General features: G+C 38.4%; 2 protein-coding genes across 5 annotated transcripts in view; one reads left to right on the plus strand and one right to left on the minus strand.

The window, feature by feature from the left end:
• The window catches only part of LOC107704560 (zinc finger E-box-binding homeobox 1-like), a 21,477-nt gene extending 10,833 nt beyond the window's left edge, over nt 1-10,644 (plus strand). For 2 of the 4 annotated variants that reach the window (XM_016507512.1, XM_016507513.1), the window contains exons 3-10: nt 598-645; nt 2,329-2,469; nt 2,555-2,757; nt 2,892-2,997; nt 4,288-5,921; nt 7,214-7,777; nt 7,874-8,042; nt 9,905-10,644. In XM_016507512.1, coding sequence (XP_016362998.1) covers nt 598-645; nt 2,329-2,469; nt 2,555-2,757; nt 2,892-2,997; nt 4,288-5,921; nt 7,214-7,777; nt 7,874-8,042; nt 9,905-10,461 — 3,422 coding nt within the window. In that variant the 3' untranslated portion in view covers nt 10,462-10,644. The remainder of the gene's footprint in view (nt 1-597; nt 646-2,328; nt 2,470-2,554; nt 2,758-2,891; nt 2,998-4,287; nt 5,922-7,213; nt 7,778-7,873; nt 8,043-9,904) is intronic. The other 2 variants (XM_016507514.1, XM_016507515.1) reach the window with 2 other exon arrangements.
• A 1,391-nt stretch (nt 10,645-12,035) lies between these two features.
• The window catches only part of LOC107704559 (rho GTPase-activating protein 12-like), a 39,364-nt gene continuing 28,875 nt past the window's right edge, over nt 12,036-22,524 (minus strand). The window contains exons 3-14 of the mRNA XM_016507511.1: nt 21,711-21,968; nt 21,149-21,280; nt 19,991-20,089; nt 19,277-19,399; nt 17,289-17,354; nt 16,487-16,548; nt 16,300-16,381; nt 16,100-16,198; nt 15,764-15,862; nt 15,627-15,666; nt 15,455-15,560; nt 12,036-15,261 (exon numbers count right to left, since the gene is read on the minus strand). Coding sequence (XP_016362997.1) covers nt 15,087-15,261; nt 15,455-15,560; nt 15,627-15,666; nt 15,764-15,862; nt 16,100-16,198; nt 16,300-16,381; nt 16,487-16,548; nt 17,289-17,354; nt 19,277-19,399; nt 19,991-20,089; nt 21,149-21,280; nt 21,711-21,968 — 1,341 coding nt within the window. The 3' untranslated portion in view covers nt 12,036-15,086. The remainder of the gene's footprint in view (nt 15,262-15,454; nt 15,561-15,626; nt 15,667-15,763; nt 15,863-16,099; nt 16,199-16,299; nt 16,382-16,486; nt 16,549-17,288; nt 17,355-19,276; nt 19,400-19,990; nt 20,090-21,148; nt 21,281-21,710; nt 21,969-22,524) is intronic.

Here is a 22,524-nt window from a genome sequence, read left to right on the forward strand (position 1 = left end):
CACCACAATAACAGACCGTGTGTAAAACTCTTGGACGTATTTTAAAGATTCTATGCCGCAAACTTTAAATATTTCTCATTTCAGCTTCAAATTCAGCATTTAGTTGATCCTGATAAACACTCATTATCACAGTTGTAAACACCACGGCTTTCTTCTAACATAAGGGGGTTTGGCGTCACGGCATATTTGTTTCCAGGTGGAACGTTAAAGAACGCGACACGCATGTCTCCCAGAAATCCTGTATATTTCAACCAATCCGAATCTGCCTAAATGCGTCTAAGTTCGTGCTAATCATTCGTGATCCAGCTTCATCTACAGAAGAAGTGAGTATAAGGGTTTTTTATGTACTTGTGGAAAATGGGCATCCGATGACCCATTTAAAATTACTCTAAAAACAATTGAAAGGTTTTTCCATTTTCTGTTACGTTTTGCAAAAGATTTTTATTGTTTGGTTTCTTATACCCACAAACAATAATAAAACAACAGTTGGAGCAAAATTTAAAACACAATTTAGTGTCATAAATCCTATTTTAATAATAAATTGTTCTAATCAAAACACTGTAGTAATTAGATTTTTGTTTTTTTTTCTTTCAACAGATGGCAGCCTGGGGCCAGATACTTTAATACAAGAAATAAGAGTCAAAGGTCAGTTTAGTGCAAAACATTCACAGAGCTCTTATGGATTTATTTATTTTTAACTAATTTTCATAGCCTTTTAGCAGTAAAAAAGGTGGGGGGGGGGCAAAAATAATGATTTTTCTGTCTATATGGCAGAAATTCTTAATTTTCAGTTCTGGCATGCACAGGTATGTGAAATGACTTTGTGCAGGTCATTTCAAGGAACAGAAACCTTAAACAGGAACTGTTTTTTGCATAATCAGATCACATTCCTGGTGCAAAACACTCACAGAGCTCTTATGGATTTATTTATTTTTATCTAATTTTCATAGCCTTTTAGCAGTATAAGGGGGGGTTGAGATAGTCTGCAGATTTTGGGCATTCCAAGTTGACAGATTTCACAGAAAAATGCGTAGTGTATGATGGGCATGGAGATTTTTCAGCTTCAGACTTTGTTTTCATCCAGTCAGAAGATATCAAATGTGTTTGATGTTTTGAGCTGATGTTAGAACACATTGTTTTCGGCGCATGCTCCTGCTTGAGTTTGTTGTGTCCAGAACAACTTGAAAGTCTGGTAGTGTTTGATTCTCAGTCGTTTAGTGTATGATGCCCAGTTTTTCTCTGTAACTATTTACAAAGTCGGCATGTGTATGATGCCTTGTGCTTTAAAATCTGTTCAGTGTACTATATTCTGCCTGGGTATTCAGATACAGAACAGAAAACAACAGGGAGCTTTGGATGTAACACACAAGTTTACAGTTTCAAACTCAAGTTGTTGAGAACTGGGAAAGGCTTGGCTTCTTTGGGCACTTAAGACTGCTTGTCATGGAAAGAGCTTGAAATTACTTTGGTAAAGGGACAAATAGCTGGACTGACAAGTCTTTGAGGGTGTGCTGGGATAGGATGGCTGGATCAGGTGTGTGTGAGCTCATTCCTCTCTCTCAGGTCGTTATTCATTCGTAATGCGTCACCTGGTCCTTACGGGCCTCCATAGCACATAGGCGTGGGCCATACTGGCCCACTTCCCGGTCAAATATCATTACAACTGCAGTTTTATAAAACTGCTACATTACATCCAACCCAAAAATTCAGTGTCTGTGTGCATATTCCATTTCGATTTAAACCCAAAGTCTGTTTCACTAAACGAGGTTGCAGTCAGGTTGTTTTTGTATATCAGTATGCATATGTTTCAACCCAAAAGGCAAATATAAAAGCAACCACAGGAAACGTTACAAAGCAAACATCCATGAAAAAGCTGTAATTGGTAAAACTTCACCAGACACCAGTGGTAAAATGCGAAGGTGTCATGATCATAAACCCTGAACAGTTGGAGCACCAACATCAGCTTCTTCCCTGACCAGACAAATAACCTGACAAATACCTGACTTGAATATTATATTATACATATGATCACCACTGGACAGACATGGAAAAAAGAGCGAGAAGCAGATTCCCTCCTTCAGCATCTCAGAAGCAACTTAACAGATGTTCTGATACATGACTTTTCACTTTAGGCTATTCAAACATTGTATTAATCTATTCTAAGACAGTTGGAAGCTGTATTAAAGACAAAACACCTTAATAAAGAAATATTTCCCAGGTGTTCACATTATTTTGTCCAACACCTGTATTTCATGCTGGAGCAGAAGCTGAGAAAATGGGACTTGTATGTGTTTTAGTTGATCTAATTTGCCTGTGTGTGTTTGAAAGAGGAGTGTGTCACTGATGAGGAAGAGGGTGCTGATGATGAAGTGGCCGGTGAGGAAAAGCAGACGGAAACAGAGCATGTTTACTCAGACGTCCCAGAGGAGCCTCAGAGAACGCCAGAGCGAGGGGTCCACGATGAGAACGGTAGCCACCAAGTTTTTTTGTCTTTCCTTCAGTTGCTATCAGCTTTTTTCTCTACAGTTTATTTAATTGTGCATATGTCTGTCAGGTACTCCTGACGCATTCTCGCAGCTGCACACCTGTCCGCACTGTTCCCGCGGTTACAAGCGTCACACATCGCTGAAGGACCACATTAAACTACGCCATGAAAAGAGCGAAGACAACTACTGCTGTTCCCTCTGTAGCTACACTTTCACATACCGCACGCAGCTCGTCCGTCACATGACCGCACACAGACACGTCCGGGAGCAGGTACAGCGCTGCTCTCACACCTTCATGATGTTCACACCTCTGTGGAGGAAATCACACAGAGCTTTTGTTCACAGTCACATGTTGACTCAAACACTTTCAAACAATTGCCTTTTCCTGTCTCTCTCTTTTCTCAGCGGACTATTTCTCAGTCAGGCGGAAACAGAAAGTTCAAGTGTACAGAATGCTCCAAGGCCTTCAAATACAAACATCACCTAAAGGAGCACCTACGCATACACAGCGGTCAGTGAAGTACAGAAATTATTTTGGCAGTGGATATAACTGGTTAATGTCTTTGTAAACTCAGGTTAAAGGGACAGTTCACCCAAAAATGAAAATTCTATCATTATTTACTCACCCTCAAGCTGTTGCAAACCTGTACGAGTTTCTTTTTTCTGCTGAACACAAAAGATAATTTGAAGAATGTAGGTCCCCACTGACTTCCATAGTATTTTTTTTCCATATTATGGAAGACAGTGGGGACCAGCAACTGTTTGGTTACCAACATTCTTCAAAATATCTTTTGTGTTCAGCAGAAGAAAGAAACTCATACAGATTTAGAACAACTTGAGGATGAGTAAATGACAGATTTTGTTTATTTGTTGGTGAGCTATCCCTTTAAGGCCAATTTTAACTTTAGGTTAGGGTTCATTATTAACACCGTTTGTAACCTATGTCTATTATTTATGTCTATAATAATATGTCTATTATTTTTTTAGTATGTTTCCGAAACTAAAGAAAAAATGGAAACTTGTTTACACATCAGACTGAAAAAATAAGAGGTAAATTATAAGTCTAAAAAAAAGTTAAATTGTGAGATAAAGTTTAGAATATTTTATTATAATAAGAATGATTTTTTTATTAAAGTATGAACAGTATAAACATCTCCTTTAATAAATACAAAATTATATTTGAACTTTCCTTATTAATTTATTTGTAAGCACTGAGCACTTTATAATATATCATTACCGTTCAAAAGTTGGGGGGCCTATAAGATTTTTTCAATGTTTTTGAAAGAAGTCTAATGTCCATCAAGGCTACTTTTATTTGATAAAATTACAGTAAAAACAAAAAAAAATATGAAATATTTTTATGGTTTAAAATAAAGTTTTTCTATTTTAATATATTTTAAAATATAATTTATTTCTGTGATGCAATGCTGAATTTTCAGCATCATTACTCCAGTCTTCAGTGTCACATAATCCTTCAGAAATCATTCTAATATGCTGATTTGGTGCTCAAGAATCATTTATCATTATCAATATTGAGCAGTTGAACTGCTTTATAATTTTTGTGGAAACCAAGATGCATGTTTTTTCAGAATTCTTTAATGAATAGCAAGTTCAAAAGAACAGTATGTATTTGAAATATAAATCTTTTGTAACATTGTAAATGTCTGACACATTTGAACCATTTAGTGTTCAAGCATTTAATGCTGAATAAAAGTATTAATTTCTTTCAAAAATTTTCATGACACCAATATTTGGAACTACATTTTCTAACTGATAAGCTTCTTTATCTCTGTTTATCCAGGTGAGAAGCCGTATGAGTGCTCTAATTGTCAGAAGCGTTTCTCACACTCGGGGTCCTACAGCTCTCACATCAGCAGTAAGAAGTGTGCGAGTGTGACCCCTGCGGTCAACGGCCTTCCTCGCACACCTGGAGTGAAAACGGCTCTTACCGTTTCTCGCCCCACACACATCCTTCTAAGGGAGAAGGTGGACATTACAAACAAGCCTCTGCAAGAGCAGCTCCCCCTGAAACAGATCAAACAGGAGCCTGTCGAACAGCAACCCAAACTTGCGCCAGCAACGCCCACGATAGCCGCCACCACTACCAATGGAGTCGTGGCTCCGCAAGGCATCATCCAGACATTGGTCCTGCCCACTGTCGGGCTTGTCCAGCCAATCAGCATCAACCTTAGCGACTTACAAAACGCGCTGAACGCAGCGATGGATGGTAATGTCATCAGGCAGGTGTTGACTAGCACCAATGCAAACGGAACGAGCGCTAAAATTGTAGGTCAAGTGCCGGCACAGACGCAAGCTGTCGTGTTGCAGCCGCAGCAGGCGCAGCCGCAGGTGATCTCTGCCATCTCTCTGCCGGTTGTGGGACAAGACGGAAATGCCAAAATTATCATCAACTACAACCCCCAGCTGGACTCACAACTCAAGGCAGTAAAAGTGAAAACAACGCAGCCCACAGCAACACAAACCGGTATTACGCAGGCAAAATCTACAGTGTCCAACGTCGCACAGCCAAATGTGGTGCAGCTTCAGTCGGTACAGTCCAACTCGACTGAAACGCAAACATCAGGTACTCCGAAACCTACACAGGTAAACATCATTAAACCAGTCCAAACTGGAAACCTCAGCAAACCGGCGTCTATCATCAAGATAACACCTGCGCAGGCTGCTAGGTTGGTTCAAGCTCGGGCGGCACAACCAAAGCTCACCCAGCAAACTTTACTGCTGGTGAGAAGGGCAGATGGGACGCAGAGCCTCGTGGTTCGACAAATACCTGTCACCAATTCCAACACGCAGAGCACAGAGATTAAATCAACCCCAGAGAAGACTACAAACACTCCTCCAGCGGAGGAGACAACTGAAAATACAGGTTCGCTGGAGGATAAATGTGAAAAACAAAACCTGACCGCCCCACCAGAAATCAAAATCAAAACCGAACCGGCCTCTCCATCCAAGATCGAGCCCGAAATGCAGAGTGAGGACGACAAAGAGATGCAGACAGATGAAAATAAAGAAGGAGGGAAACAAACAACACTGACAACTGAGCCGGTCACACACTCTGGAACGGTTCACAGCGGCGTCGCCTGTGGAGATAACTTCCATAATTACGCAACGTGTCTGCTTTGCGACAGCTCCCTGGGCAAACGTAAGCCTTCAGACAGTCAAGACAGTGATGCCAAAGGGTCGCCCACAACTATATCTCTCTCCTCTCTACTGGATAAGGATAAGAGTGGAGCGGCAGAACGCCTCCTTCCTCTTTTGAAGGCCTACAGTCGGAACCCAGAGCCTAGCGAGGAGCAGCTGTCTCAGGTTGCCAAGACAGCCAGGTTACCTCTAGAGGCGGTCAACAAGTGGTACCAGAAGATGCGCTCCAAGAGGATATTGCTCCAGGCTGCAGGCAACCTGAAAAACAACCAAGAGGTAAGTACAACACATTTTATTTAACTGTAAAATAGGGGTGTCACAATTATGAATTTTGTCTGGTCTGACAGTGAATACAAATCATTGCATAATTAAGTAAAAGCTTAACACAGATACACCTTAAAAAGTAATTTATTCTTATTTAACGTGGATTCATGATAAAAAATAAGCTGTTAGGATTTTCTTTAAAGCTCTGAAAAGTTATGACTATTTTAAATGCTAAATAAAATATTTACAAATAAAGAAAAAATATATATTCAATATACAGTGTGTGTATATATATGTATATGAAGAGTTCATTTGCAAAAACCGATAAACGCCACTTTAAAAAAAAAAAGAGCTGATTGCTGTGCATCATTCTCCATATAGCGCGATCTGAACCCTAAACACGTTTTGTCAAAAAAGCCGGTTTTGTCCACTTTCAGGGCATCACAAGTTCATGTTTTACTGCAGAAGCCGACAAGCGCCCTTGTTGTTTTTGAACAGAAGCCGATAAGTCCATTTTAGCGAATCAACGTGCTGTATTCAGGTCAGGTGTAGACTTGTGCTGGTATTCGGTAATGCGATATATCACTGTAATGAATATGCACGATATTATTATCGTGGGCTCTTCTAAATACCGTGAATAATTATATATTACAAGTTATTCAGAATTTTGAATGCATTTTAAGAATACTTTTACCATCAACTGGTCAAAATGCACAACACCGCTGTATGCTGCGTGAAAGACGCGTGCGCACTGATGTAAATAAGCGCGGACGAGAAGCACATGGCGGAACATGTGAGAGACGCTCTGGATGAAAGCGCACTTTCACTCTCTGACAGCAGATGGCGCTAAACTGCAGAAATAATAATACTAATAATTAATTTTAATGCAGCTGTTACCCCGGAAACCCTGTAAACAAAGCAGCTGCACAACTTTTATATATATATATATATATGTACACATAACCATTCAAAAGTTTTTTTTTTTTACTTAATATTTTAATTTAGCAAAGACAGATTGTTGTTATAAATAATATATTTCAAATAAATGCTGTTTTTCACGTTTCCACAAAAATATTAAGCAGCAATGTTCTAAAAACTTTTGGATGGCAAAATGCAATTGTATTACAAATATTGTTTTTGTAAAGTGCACCTTAAATCACAGATTATTAAATGAAATGATCATAATCAAGCAATTATGTAATAATCTTGTCAGGCCTAAGACATAAGGTTGTCATTAATGATGCCTTTGAAAATGAATGAGTTTTTCCTAAACATATTAATAATGTCTTTCTTCTTTGACAAAGAAAACTACACTATCTGCTGTACCTGAAGGAATGAACTCCACTCAAGCCACCTGCACTCCCACTCAACCCCTTGATGGCACCTCAGCGGACACCCAAAATGGAAGCGCCGCTTCACCCGCCTCCCCTCCAGCCAGCGTCTCCACCGATGATCTCGTCATTGTAAAGACAGAAGACGTGGAGGAGGAGCTGCAGTGTGAACCACTGGATCTCTCGCTCCCAAAGTCCAGCCCCACTCAAGCCAGCACCACAACTAAGCTGCTGGTCTCCACCCAAAAAGAACCGCTCAACCTCACCTGCCTCAAGAAGCAACCGTTGCCAGGCAACACCATCTATGTGACTCAGGCGGGCACGGGTCCATTAAACATTGTGACAGCGCCATTGCCAACGCTAGTTGCCATAGCAGAGGCAGGAGGTGTTCCGTGCATCGGCACGGCAATATCCGGTAACAAACGAACCATCCTCATCCCTCAGCTCACCTACACCTACACCACCAACCCCAGCGTCAAAACACCTGACAACTCCTTGACAGACACAAAGGGGACGGTGATACTCAACAGCTGTCCGGTAAGCACAACAAATACATACAAACATTAAGATCTGGACATACCTTTCTTCATGACATCATTCCAGACTCATTCGTTCCATCTTACTCTCCATCAGAAAGTGGCAGACACCGCTTCTGACTGCGTGTCAGAAGGCCAGAACGATGAAGACTCACCTCTAATGAAGAAGAAGAGGAAGACTGTCAGTGGCCTGTACGCCTGCGATCTGTGTGACAAAATCTTCCAGAAGAGTAGCTCACTGCTGCGACACAAGTATGAACACACAGGTATGGAAAACCGCTCATGAATGACACATGATTTACAGTAATTAGACACTTAAAAATGTGTTCATGTTTAGATAATATTAAAAACCAAAATAGACCAGTACTTTAAAGGGTTAGTTCACCCAAAAATGAAAATTCTGTCATTAATTACTCACCCTCGTGTTGTTCCAAACCCGTAAGACCTTCGTTCATCTTCGGAACACAAATTAAGATATTTTTGATGAAATCTGAGGGCTCTCTGACCCTCCCTCTACCAAGATGATCGACAAAGTAGTCCGTGTGACATCAGTGGTTCAACTGTAAAGTTACGAAGCTACGAGAATACTTTTTTGCACAAAGAAAACAAAAATAACTTTATTCCGCATTTTCGTCTCTACTGTGTCACTTTGGTGTGTCACGCGCGTTCACGACAGTATCATGACGCAAGCGTGTGGCGGCGCTGACCCAGATCTGGCGTAATGATGTCATCACGCCGGATCTGGGTCAGCGCCGGCACCGCCACACGCATGGTGGTAGTTACCTTGCTGTCTATGGGAGGGTCAGAGAGCCCTCAGATTTCATCAAAAATATCTTAAATTGCGAGGGGGAGTAATTAATGACAGAATATTCATTTTTGGGTGAACTAACCCTTTAATGTACCTCAACTGTTGGTGCTTGCAAAGCCAATGCTGATGTTAAAAAAAGTATATATGATGTAATTATAACAATAATAATAAAGAAAAATAAAGTTTAAGATATACCTGGGCAGTGATTTAAATCATCAGGAGAGAGACGTTCAAATTAAAAAATAAACATGAAAAAATAAACATTATAAACAATAAAATAAGGATTAAAAAACAATAAATAGAAAAGGAGAGGGACATGTCCTCAAATAGCAAAGTGTAAAAAATAAATAAGAAATGATGAAAACTGATAACAAAACCAAACTCACTAACAATTAGCTCTTCACTAAGGAAAAAAAAAAAGACAAAGACAAAACCTTGCCTCCCTCTCTGTTCAAACAAAACAATCAACCAGCTCCCTACAAAGCTCTTCCATAATCAACATTTTTTAGGGAATCTCAGTAAAACATTTTAAACATTTATGTAGCATCTGAGTTAGGAGAAGAGAGAGTCTGGAAGCTTTTATCCTGTTCTGGTTGTAAGACTAGTATCAAGCAACACCTGTTTGCAATTAAGAAAGGCAGAAAGAAAAACACGAAACACATGGTGCAATAGCGCCACCTCCTGGTTACAAATAACATTTGTTTGCAGATGCAACTAGGTTAGATATTTCTTTAATACCATCGTTTTCAACCAGGAGTCTGTGAATATGTAAAACATAGAATTTTCTTAATTTCATAAAGACATTTTTTTAACAATCTTTTGAATGTACAATATGATGATCTGGGGAAATTAACAATTATATATATACATAGATATAATAATGTATGCATAATAAACATGCATTTGGGAACTCATTGTGCATTATTTTCAGATTCATATAATTGTGGATGATTTGATGATTAATTACAAATCTAGTGAAATGCTATAAATACATTTGTGAATTAGTTTTCTGCTAATATAACAGCATGATGATTTTAACTCTTGCAAGTGAGAAATTAAGACAAAATAATTATTTTCCAACTCTAGAGTAAAATATACTTATTCCTTTTAATTTACATTTATTTTACAATGAAGTTGTATTAAAATAGTATTATATTATTTATTATTATTTTACATCGCATATTATACAGTTTGAAACCCCTGATCTAATGCAGTGGCATTCATACATTTTGAAAGTGCCCGAAAAATTTTGCCAGCCATTGTACCTGTTAATATGTGCTTCCTTTGTCCTAACCTCATCGTATTGCTTCATCATTCCAGGTAAGCGGCCTCACGAGTGCGCCATCTGTAATAAAGCTTTCAAACACAAGCACCACCTGATCGAGCACACACGACTACACTCCGGAGAGAAGCCCTACCAGTGTGACAAGTGCGGGAAGCGCTTCTCTCACTCAGGCTCTTATTCTCAGCACATGAACCACCGATACTCCTACTGCAAGAGAGACACTCATGAGCTGCCAGAGCAGGTCAGCACTTCCACTCCTCCCTCTCAGCTCGACTCGGACGAGAGAGAGAGCGACGGCGAGGAGGAAGAGGATTTGACTGCTCTGGACATGAGCGATATCAGAGTGGTGCGAGTGGGAGAGGAATACGAGGATGATGAGGAGAGCTGTGGAGAGGAAGAGCAGGGCCGAGGACGTGAGGAGCAAGAAACAGAAGAAGGAGGAATGGTGATGGAGGTGGAGCTCGGAGATACTGACACTTTGGAGGAAGAAACCGTTGAAACGGAAGATGCTATGGAGACAGAGGAGTCAAAGGAAGAGGACACAGTTCTCACAAATAATGAAGAAAACACAGAGATGGCAACCGAGGACTGAAGGATGAACGCTCTTTTTTCTGTCACTCACGTGGGACTAATGAAAGAGGTGACGAGCTCTTCATCATAATCTTACAGTCGTCGGTTGCTATGGAAACTGTGTCTCAGCTCTTTACTGTGTATAAAACCCAGGTGTGCCTGATTTACAAAACAATATTTCCTTGTTTAAAAAAAAAAAAAAAAAGCAGAAAACGAAACTCCAACTCAACTAGACTTCGTAGGACTTCAAAGTTTTAGTTGTTTGGCTTTGTTCCGTTACTGAGCCGCCCTGGTATGTCGATTTATCAGTGTTCACGTGTTTTTGTTGCTCTGTACAGTCAGATTTCTATACCTTTATATTTGCCAATGAAGTTTACGAAAATCAGTATTTTAAAGTTTTGAGAAACAAAACTAAATTCTGCACTGCAGGTATAACTGGTTTACTTACGGGGGTGATTCTCATGAAAACTGTCAAGAAGGGTCATATTTCACTTGAAAAAAAAAATATATATATATTTTGCATGAAGACAATGAAGCCTATTTTTAGGACCATCACAGACATTTTTTAATGAACACATTTTAATCATCTGAAACAATTAAGAACAATTGCAAATACACATTGATTTTAATTTATGCCATAAAGTTTCATTCATGCTTATTTAAAAAAAAAATTTAAATTGTGTCCAGACAGAATGGTTTTCATTACTGTATTACAGTATTTTATGCTTAATCTTTAAAGTAGACTATTTTCTTAATGCAAAATATTATTTTTTTCAACTTGATTTTTTAGGGTGAAATATGACCTGTACATTTCTTTGTGAGATTAACCACAGATACTTGATGCCTCAAATTTAAGATACCATTCAGTATTTTGTCTTGTTAATCAGGCAAGCTGTTTTTAGCATTGCCTCATTTTCCCATCTGATTGTTTATCTGCCTTATATGAAGGAAATTAAATTGCACTTCACTATTAAGAGCTCATTTTAAAAAAAGTTCATACGAATCATTAATTATGGAAATATTCATAGGAATGCTTATTATCATTTAAAAACTGAATCGCTTTGATAGAATTTAAACTGGTCACTTGTAATGAACTACTCAACTGAATAATAATTCAAATCGGACTCGAATTCTACTAAGAAAATACATTTTGTAATAAGCACTCCAAAATATTTGTCGGTAACTGTAATGTTTTGAAAACATACTTTTCACGATCATGACACCATACAAAAAAAAGTCAGGAAAAAAGTGTCAACCTCAGAAGGCAGTTTCACCTGTTCTTTCATTCATCTTTGCGTGGCTTCATGTTGTAATGTGTCAGTCTGTGTTCATAGGAGATGCTCTAAGGAACTGCAAACCCACAGCCTTATGCAAGACCGCCAAGCTGTAAGTGCCATTCACAAACATTAAGTCACACTGGACAATCTAGATTTTAGTCAGCTGACCAATAATTTAAAGATACATAAAAATGTCCACACTGGTCAAGGACACAGCCCAACAGATTTGACAAATTTACAAAAATATTTAAGTTTCCAACACTGCCCTCACTTTTGTGAAGAATTGCCCATTTAACTTTACTAAAAGAAAAAGATAATACAACATAAGTAGCCCTATCAAACTAGACCAAATCAAATTTAAAAGATTTATTTAAATTAGGTGAGTATGGGCATGCCATTTATAAGAAGATTTAAATTCAGCCATTTTCATTCAGAAATCCAAGCTTTTTATGCTTCACTCTTCTTTTATTATTCTGTTTGGAATCATAATAACCTAAAACAAATAGCCGAACCAAGTGATGAATACAAACCAATTAGAAGCAGGTTAAGGATTATTTGATGAATGATGATGAAAAAAATGTACTTGAAATGTATGAACCACAGGATTGTGTAGATTGTATAGGAGAGCACAAGACCTCCAACTCATATTCATCAGCAAGTGTTCTCTCTGTTATGAAGATTTCCAACGTGCACGGCCCTATAGATGAAACTAAATCTAGCATCTCGAAGTCATGCAGAAGGCAAATACGGACCGTATGTAATATGACTGAAGTGCACGTTGAAAGCAGCACTTTGGAAGAGGCGCATAGGATTAAAAATGTTTTAAGTTGATTGTGTCTGAGCAGACCTTGCAGTATTATTAATTTCAGTGTATTTCGAAATGTTTATTCTTTTTGTGTTTATGCATGTGTATATTGTGTAATACCATCAGTATTATTGTCACTGACAAATGTTTCATTTGTAGAACCTTTTATATATGTCTTATTTTTGTATTGCTTTATTTATTGCGTGTGTAATACACAACACTGTAGTTTAACACAATGTATTTTAGAATTAATCTCAGTGCCACGAAGGAGGTTAAACCCTGATATACAGTATATAATGTTAACAGTATTCGTTTTATAATTTCAAGTTATTTTTTAACTCCATCACAGAAAGTCAATCAGGCAGACATTTGCACCCATTGCTTTGGTTTTCTTAAATCTGAAGCTTTTCCAACAGCTTCACAGTAATTAATAAACCTGTGATGAAGAGCATGGATTCATGTTGTTGTAATGGTGTTGAATTTGCCATTTTGGAACCAAAATTAGTCAAGCCATTTTGTCTCTGTTTTTATTTGTGCCAACTCTGCATTGTGTGTGTAAATGTCACATTTTCCACAAAGTGATGAACCTATTTGTAGGATTTTTCTTGTTTCCTTTTATGATGCCCCATGAAATAAAATGAAATGAAGCACCAGGTCATTTCTAAATTGCTTATTCATTATCAAACAAATTTATTGAAAGCGTGCTAATATTTAGTAATTTCCACACAACAGTGGGTGTCCAGAAATATGTTTAGCATTTCATTTCAAACTTAAAAAAAATTAAAGCTTCTAAAACTTAAACCTTAGCAGACAGAGTACATTTTCAGCACTGTTAAGTGACAGCATCCACCGCTTGTGTGGTTTTGTATCTAAAAATTCAGCAAAACAATAAATTAGGACAAATTCTTCAAAAGTTAATATTTTTGTTTGAAATAAAGAAAATGTATCCATTGGAATGGAGAGGAAATAGTTTGCAATTTCCACTTTAGAGTGAAATAAGGGAGTATTAGAACAAGAAATCAGTGAACAAAAAGGCGTCAGACTAATTCTAATTTTTTTCCTCGTGGGGTCAGTCTGCATCTTCATCTATAAAAATATAAACTGTCACACTGTATTTACAGTGTGACAGTAATCAACAGCATTAAAGGAATGTTCCAGGTCCAATAATTTAGATAAGTCCCTGAAAAAAAAAAAAAAAAAAACGGCATTTACAGTAAAAGCGTACAAGTCTGAACTTTCCTTTATAAAGATGCTGTGCTTTGATTAAATCCATATAATATAAAAGACAAAAGAGTAGCTTTGCATACCAGTACTTAAATTATATGTGAGAACTTTAAAGGCAACACATGAAAAACAAAACCAGTGTTGTTGTGATGTTTGCTGCCTCTTGGTGGAGGGGAGTAACAACACTCAATAAGGTGACCGATTTGCCTTGTCAATTTTATTTTGATCAAGACAAAGCTCTGCAACATACAGCAGAACATTTAACGAATTACATTCAACAGCCATTTACCAAATAACCATATCTGAATTATTAAAATATTTTAATAAACCTGTCTCTTTATTAATACAATTGTGGTGTCTTAACCTCCATGTGCTTTTTACTCGTCACACACATACACACATAGTATGTCCATCAGACATCTTTAGAAAGAGCAATCAAGTTTTACCCACTCAGAATTTCTCCTCTTTCTCTAATACAAGATCTTCACGTTATTTTGTCTTTAGGCTGTGAGAGTTTTCAATGCATGGCTGGGGTCTGGTCAGGAACAGTAGCGAGTCTAATGTCCTCAAAGGGTTAAATGTGTCATGGACACATTTCCTTTCAGTGTCTCTCTAAGGACCGAAGGGGACCGATGCACTCATACAGCCTGAAATATAACTGACATATTTTCATAGCTCAAGAGTTTGTACATCCTTTGATGTTGGATCAATAATCAGGAAATCGTGGCCGAGACTCAAACAAAAGATTGTGTGTCCGAATCTTGAGAGTCTAGACAATAATTCCAGTGTTTCCCAGCAGTGGTCATCTCAGGGGTCACTTCCGGGAGCCCAGAACAGAATGCAATCCATTCCCGTAAAAATGAGTTTTTAGTATAGAATAAAATCCAAGTCTATCATATCAGTCCATCAGTTGATGTGTTGTTCCAAACCATATTACAGTATTACCACAGAAAGATGTGATGCAAAACGTAGTACTTGTAGTGAACGGAAATCTAAAATGAAGCATCAGATTTCTCCCACGGTTTTCAGTCGGACAGAAAACGTTCATATTTCAAGCCCTCGTTGCTCCAAATGGTCCAAAAATGACAGTCCAATGGATTTAGGTATATATAAAAATATGACATCCAGTCAAAAAAATAACAATTATTTAGTCCAATAAAGATATGAGAAAGGATTTGACTGTTTATCTTGAAGCCAGAGTGGTGTTTTTTGTTTTTAATGCAGGTGTTCCTCTCATGTAAACATATCAAAACAGTGTTCAGACTGGCAGTCAATGGGTTGTTCAGTCTTCAGCAGTAACTGTCCCGCTGGGTTTGGTCAAAGTGTCCCTGTGCGTGTGACCTACCTGCCAAATATCTTCTCATATTCCATAAGAATGAGCTCAACGATCTGATTCTGGTAGACCATGTGTATGGCCATATTTGCCGTCTCCACCTCTGGGCGTAGGAGCGTCGGGCCGAACACGATGGCTACACTCTGCGTGGTCATCCTATTCTCGTCGACATGCTGGATCACTCTACAGAGAGAAAGAGTGCTTGTAAACACACAAGGGCAATTAACTTGACATACACTTCCTTTAAAACTATTTCAGCATTTTTCTAAAACAACTACCTAATCATTTCCATTGTTTATGTGCCTTCTAGAGTAAAAAAAAAAAGCAATTTTTTAATTTTCAATCATCGTTTCTCTCGTTCTCCTTTTATACTCACTTCTTCAGGTGTTTGAAGAGCGCCTGTATGGTGTCGTGGTTAGGCCGTGGCAGTTGCTTCATCAAATCCTTAACTGCCTGAACTTTCTGCTTATAATCAGGCATTTCTACACAGAAACACAACAGTTACATGTGTGCAAAACATCTCCCTCTAAACACTAGTGTCAGAGATTCTGGCATGTCTTCTTCAATGGCCTCATCAGACTCCCATGCCTGCAACATGAAACACACATCAAGGTCAATAAAATAATTCAGAATAATTAAAGTGCCGAAGAAATGTAAGTAAAGGCATATAGAAGACTGATCTTACATATGTGTGTATGGCTTCAGTCAAAGCCTTGTGCCACTCACTGATGAGGCTGTCGTTATCTGACTGCAAGAGGAGCTCCATGCCCTGCCGGGTCTTCAGCTTAGACACATGAACACAACAAATCAAACAGCAGTATTTGTCACACAATTAGCCATGTTTAGACATCAAGCTGTTCACCACAGCTTCAGCCAAGCTCTGTGCAAAAAGGACAGGATAATCCACTGCATGACCTTAATAACAGTTCAACATTCATATCTCTTTTAACCAAAGCAAACATAGAGAGTCAAATTAGATAAATAACAACTGCTGTTTACCAGTTTCCACCCAGCTCTTTACCTCTAGAACATGTTTCTTGCTCGATTTGTCTTTAGATGCCCAGTCCACTGAACCTCCTTTGAGTTCCACACTGAACTCCAGCTTCTGTTCTCTTCCAAACTGTTGAGAAAGCAACACATGAACATACACACAAGACATTTAAACGGAGTACATCACGTGGGCTACTGATGATTTTCTCTCATCACTGAACTGTCACTCACCCAACCAGTCCCACCCCCTTGACCCTTATTAAATAGTAGTGAAGAACCCTGCAAAACGGTCCAATAGGAGGTCCAGTTCTTCCTGTGGGCGTGACAAAAGGCAAACAAACAATTACAATATCAGCATGGCATAGTTATAAGCATTTGTTTGCTCTGTCAAATGAATGAGAGCATTATTTTTACTTACCGGACCTTTTTTCCATGTTCAGTGATTTTAGTCATGTTTAAATTGCCACATTTCTCTGACGACTAGAATAGAGAAAAAGATTTGAGAAGAGAGAAAGAGGACAAAACTAAACCTAAAAAAAAAAAAACAGTCAGAGCGATGAACAGCATGCAGCCACAGAATTAACCCAGAACAGAGTGAGAAGAAACCTAACTTTGTCCAGTCGCAACAGAGGCTACCATAAGAGAGAAATTACACAAGAACAGTGATGATTTAGGCAGTATGTTGTACTGAACTATGTTACAGTCAGTTCTTTAGTATTTAGTATAGAAGCAGCTCAACAGACACAACCAGTAAATGCTTATAAAATGGACAGTTCTAAAATCTGACTGGGTGAGCTGCATTTAAAGCACAATGGAATGCAAATGTACACACACCTGTGATCACACAACGATTTACTTCTCTATCAATGCACCAAACTGACTATTTTTAATATCATTGCTAAAGTATGTAAGCACTTATTAAACATCACAGTCTTGTCATATTGGTGTGGCTTTCTAAAGGCATTGATCCATGAGAGGTTGTCCAGTGATTAACCATCCATAACCATTAAAGCACTCCACTTCACATTGAGCCTATCTAACACCCTTAAACCCTTAATGCCAGAGTACTCATGGCTTATTGATTTATTATAAACCCACATCACAAGCACACAGAAGAGTCAGAGCTCAGCATTAAGACAGGAGTAAAGACAGAGCAGGGCAACAAAGACAAACATAAAGGAGGACAAGGACGAGAAGAGAGGGATGATGCTGATACTAACAGCGTTTGAGGGTTTGGGAGAGGAGGGACAGGAGGAGTCAGAGTCAGGTGAGCCTGTTTTGGTGTCCTACACAAGAAAACAACAAACCACATGATTCAAACTTATGTACAATTTTATAAACACCTGTAATAATCAGCAAACTAATCCACAGTTGTCAATAGTCATCAGTCATTGCACCTAATAATTCAATAACAACCAATATGTAATTCAGACAGCATATATATATATACACTACATATCTCTATTTCAGGGTCAGTCAAGATATTCTGTCTTAAAGTAAAACTCACCCATTCTAAAACCAGACAGGACTTACTGATCATTTAATCAAAGCACTTGATTAATCACACAGGTGTAAAGCATTTCTCAAATCATTAGAGTTTATTGAAAAATATAAATTCTGTCATCAGCTCAACTTTATGCCACTCAAAACCATCCACTGAAGACAAAAAAAAAATATCCTAAAGGTTGTGAGCAACATAAGTGTGTGTACATGATGACAGCTGAAATTTAATGGTGAATGATTCCTTTAAAGGATGATATATTCATGTGCAATTTCTCATGCAGTTCAAATATATATTGTATAAAAATGTGTGTAGAAATCACTGTATATACTAAAAGGAGTTGCAGTGGGTGAAAGTGTGCATGCATAATCTCAGACGAGGTGATTGGTTGTTGGGATATAGGGGTGGGGCAACACTGACTTGTGGCCTATAAGGGTAAAAGCGGAGGGTGCTTTTGCGGTGCGGGGGTAAGGCTCGCCGGTCCTTGACGGATTTCTGTTTTAACTTCAGTCAAACATAAAGCACATGTAAACATCATCACCCAAATCAGGATGGGAGTCATTTACATCACTAAAAACCAAAAGTGTGTTCATTTCAACCAGACCAGCATTTGACAGTCAACCCTCTACATTGCGAGTAAATCACTCGCATATGCGACTAAATCTTACTCTGGGCGACTAAATAATGTGTTAAAATGACAAATATGCATTCATTCATGGTTACCCAGTTTTAGTTCTAATCACTAGTTCTATCATTAAATAGTGCTTAATTATCATAATATCATAATATAATGCTTGATTGGCTGAAGTTAAGAGTGCACATTCAGTTATTTAAGAAGCTGTTCCATTTTACAAAGATAAGCTGATTGGGTGGATGTGTGTGAGTGTGTGTGTGTGTGTACCTACTTAACCATATTTTGGGGAATAATTTGTACCCAAAAGTGAGCAAAACCTGACAAAATCGGCAAAAACCTAAATTTGTGGATGTCCTCATTTGTAAAACTGTTATAAAAATAAAGTAAACAATTCTTTTTTTTACTTTTGAAATTGTAAAAATGCAGAAACTTCTGTGAGGGGTAGGGTTAGGGGTAGGGGTGGGTTTAGGTTAAAAAGAGTATAACTATCTGTATATAAAAACAATATAAGTATGTAATGTCCCCATTTAGATAGCTAAGTAAACGTGTGTGTGTGTAAAATAGTATATCAGTCTAGTACAAAAAAATGTACTAGCCAATGGCGATTATATTGCCAAGGTGTGCGTAGAGGGTTGACAGGGCTTGTAAATATAATCACCCCTAAGCAGTTTCATGTTAACACAATACCTTATGAATTATAGTTTATATAATCAACCTTTGAATGTATTTAAATTATTAAATAAATGTAAAAACATGTATATTTCATACTGATATTGCCAGCAGAACTTGTAGTAGAAGTTAGAAGCTGGTAGTAGAACTTCTAGTACTGATATTATCAGCTAACATCTTAAGTACTTGGTGAAATAAATCTTCATAAGAAACTTAAAAATAAGAGTTTAACCACTAAGTGAAGAAAAAAACAACTTAAAACAATGTGCTTGATTATTGGTTTCATTAAGCTTGCCATTTGTATTGAATTTGGGTAGTTTTATTACGCATGTTGTCATTGTCTCCTGTGCAATAGTATGATGCCCCTTTTTTCTCTCTTAGTTTGTATGTATATGCATGTGTACCTTGTCATTGGACTCATGTAAATATACGCTGTGTCTCGGCCTCATAGGAATGAAATCAGGCAGTCTCCGGTCAAGACTACGTGTTTTGTGAGCATCTCCTGGTAGCAGAGGTGAGTGGTTAGACTAAAATAGGTGGAACAAAAAGAGGCAAGATTATTTAGACTGGTAATGAGGTATGTCAGAGAAACAAATTGAAATACACTCAAAACGTGTACATGCACACACAGACACACACTTTCAATTAAGCACTGCACAGGGCATTGAAACCAGGATTAGTACGTTTTATACAACAGTTCGTTCTGGTTCTCAAATCTGATTGTTTGAGAACCGTGAGATATTGTACTGGTATCGCTACAGGAACGCCCTTTCACAATTTTGTATCACTCCGCTTGTTCTAGCCTGGTCTATGTTTTTTTTTTAATTATTCACTCTGAGTCAATCGACTCCGTTGTTTCTTGTTTAATTACACACATGTTCCGTCGAACTGTTGTATAAGCGCAATATCACTCTCGTACTCTAGCGATACCGGCTCTATATCAGCGGCTGTGATTGCTCTGGCCTAATCACAGCCATGCTGATATAGAGCCGGTATCGCTCTCGTACTCGAGTGATATTGCTCATTTAATAAACCAAATTGAAAGGGATTTCCGGGACTTCCTGACTAGATATTTTTTTTAAATGCTGTTAAGCACTGGAATCTGTTGTTAGCCTCACCTGTGATTTGAGACCAATTTTAGGAAGCTCCCACTCAGATCTGGAGCCATCTGCGCTGTAGTAATACAGCCGGCCTTGCTCGTCTGTGTGTCTCAACCACTACATACATATAAAAAACACACACAGGCACTAGTTGGTTAGTTGCCTGAACAACTAGTCGACTAATCAGTCTCAAGAAAGCCCTTTAAGGCAGGTTTCGGGTTCACCTAACCTTATATGGATGAGTTTTTACACAAGAGCGTATCTAATGCCACCCTTCCACTATGTCCAACATTCAAGTACAATTGCCGCATTTCACCTCCTACTGACAATCGTCCAGAACATTCAAATTGTTACAGAAGCTGCCATTACCCTCCACTTTTGGTTTGGTTTACCCTCACCATGGTAAAAAGAAAGGAAAAATTAATGTATGAATAAATATTCATGATTAATGTTGTAGTGCAAAAACATTTGCAAATCTCACATTTCGTGCATAATTTTGATTAGAATACAACACATCCAGTTGAGTGGTTGCAAACAGTCTAGCCGCAAAAGTTCAGATATTTCAAATACCGAAGCTTAAATTGGATTTGAAAATTTCACATACACGTATTCCACGCATCTCATGTACTACTCTCCATTGGGCATGAATGACTTCCAATCTGTCTGAAACTGTTTGTCAGAGACAGTAAAAAGGCGGCTTCATGTTCAAAAACAATTAGACAGAATCCAATAGAAAGGAATGTGTGTTTTTAAAACTTAATGCATAAAAACTTAACACTCATGGCAAGGAGTTAAAAAAACAGCATGTGTGAGGCCTGTAATGGCAGTAAGTTAAAGGGGATGAATTAAAAAAATTAAACTGGCTAACGATTTATTCACAGCTTATTGCAAGCACCAAATAAAGAAGCGCAAATTAAAAACAACAAAAAAGCTACATGACTAGTTGACTCTTCAACCACTGTGACCATCTTTCGATATACCAAATCAATGGTTATAACAGGTCATTCAGTATGTTAACCATATAAATGAGGAAAAACAAGTGTAGCCATTTGGGGGAAAAAAAAACAAAAAAAAAAAACAAGCCAGTTGTTGATGAAAAAGTAGTTTCTCCATTTTTAAGCTTAGTAAGACAAAAATTGTCAACCATGCAGTAACACACTGAGTTTGTCTTTGTACCTTCTCATTAGTATAGTCAGACACATAGAGAGTGTGTCCATGCTCATCTATTTCCTCAGACCAGCCTCTAGGGGGCGAACCATACTGGCTGTCTGATTGGCTGCTCAGACAGTTTTCCTCCGACGACAGAACCTTCCCCCAGCCAATCACACAAAAGCAAGACAAGTAGAAAGAGATATAGAGAGAAACAAAGTAAAAGAGTTCATTCAGAGAGGCAGACAAGGAAAAGAGAGAGACGAGAAATAAATCACCAGTCAGTCACAATTAACCCTTCACCCACCAGGGAAAATCAATTACCCAGAATGCTTTTCATGCATATAAATATTCAGCTTAGGTTGAGAAAGAAAGCGCTATATAAATGCATCATTCATTCATTCATTCATTCAAAGAGCTATCCAGTCATGCATTTCTCAAGACCACAATGGACATTTTGTCCCTTATGAAGTTGTTCTTCCCCTTTGTAAGCCATATATAAATGTAATAATACATGCGTGTGTGTTTGGGCGTGCAAGCATCACCGTCTGTTGTGTTGAGTCTAATCTTGAGGTTGTTGTGTGTGTACCTCAGTGTCAGTCATGTCTTGTTTTTCCTCTTTCCTGGTGAGGCTGTCCCGTGCCCTTGGGGGTTTCCAGGTCCTCTCCTGCGTGCTGCAGTTGTAGTAGAAGTGTCTGCCATTCTGGTCTTTGTGAGTCTCCCAGTCGCCATTGGTGTGGAACGGAGAGGAGGACGGCAGTGGAGGGATGGAGGACTGAAAGATCTTCAACTCCTGCAGGTTTATGTAGACAGGAGAGTCAGGCCTGCCCTGTCCTGAACCTAAAGTCTGCATTCGAAGAGAGAGACAACCGTTGTTAGATATGGTTGATGTTTGAGAGAACAAATAATCATACTGTAATCTGGCAAAGGTTGCGGTTAAATACAAAGTTGCATGTGCTATGTAAATCTTAATTTTACAATCACAGAGTAATTTTAAAGGGGTCCTATTATGCTCTTTTACAATGTCTTGAATTTGTTTTGGGGGTGTACTAGAACATGCTCTTATGCTTGGTGGTTCGAAAAATGCATTATTTTTTACATAATTTACATTATTACAATACCTTTCTCCCCAGTCTGGCACAAACGGCTCGATTAGTTCCGGGTTTGATGAACACCCGCCTTCCGAAAAACGAAATGTGATGTGATTGGCGAACAGCTTAGACTGTGTTTCAGTACTGCCCCGCCCCTTGCCAAAGCAGCAAGTTTAGTTAAGGATGGCGTCAATATTGCCATATCAATTTGAGCCAGATTCAGACCCAGAGAATATTGAACAAGAGGATCGCGCAGAACCTTTGCACGCACGGATATTGCAAGACATATTAGAGTGGTAACGTTATTGTTTT

This window comes from Sinocyclocheilus anshuiensis, unplaced genomic scaffold, assembly GCF_001515605.1.
Source record: "Sinocyclocheilus anshuiensis isolate Anshui unplaced genomic scaffold, SAMN03320099.WGS_v1.1 scaffold2906, whole genome shotgun sequence".
In the NCBI taxonomy this organism is placed as follows: Eukaryota; Metazoa; Chordata; class Actinopteri; order Cypriniformes; family Cyprinidae; genus Sinocyclocheilus; species Sinocyclocheilus anshuiensis.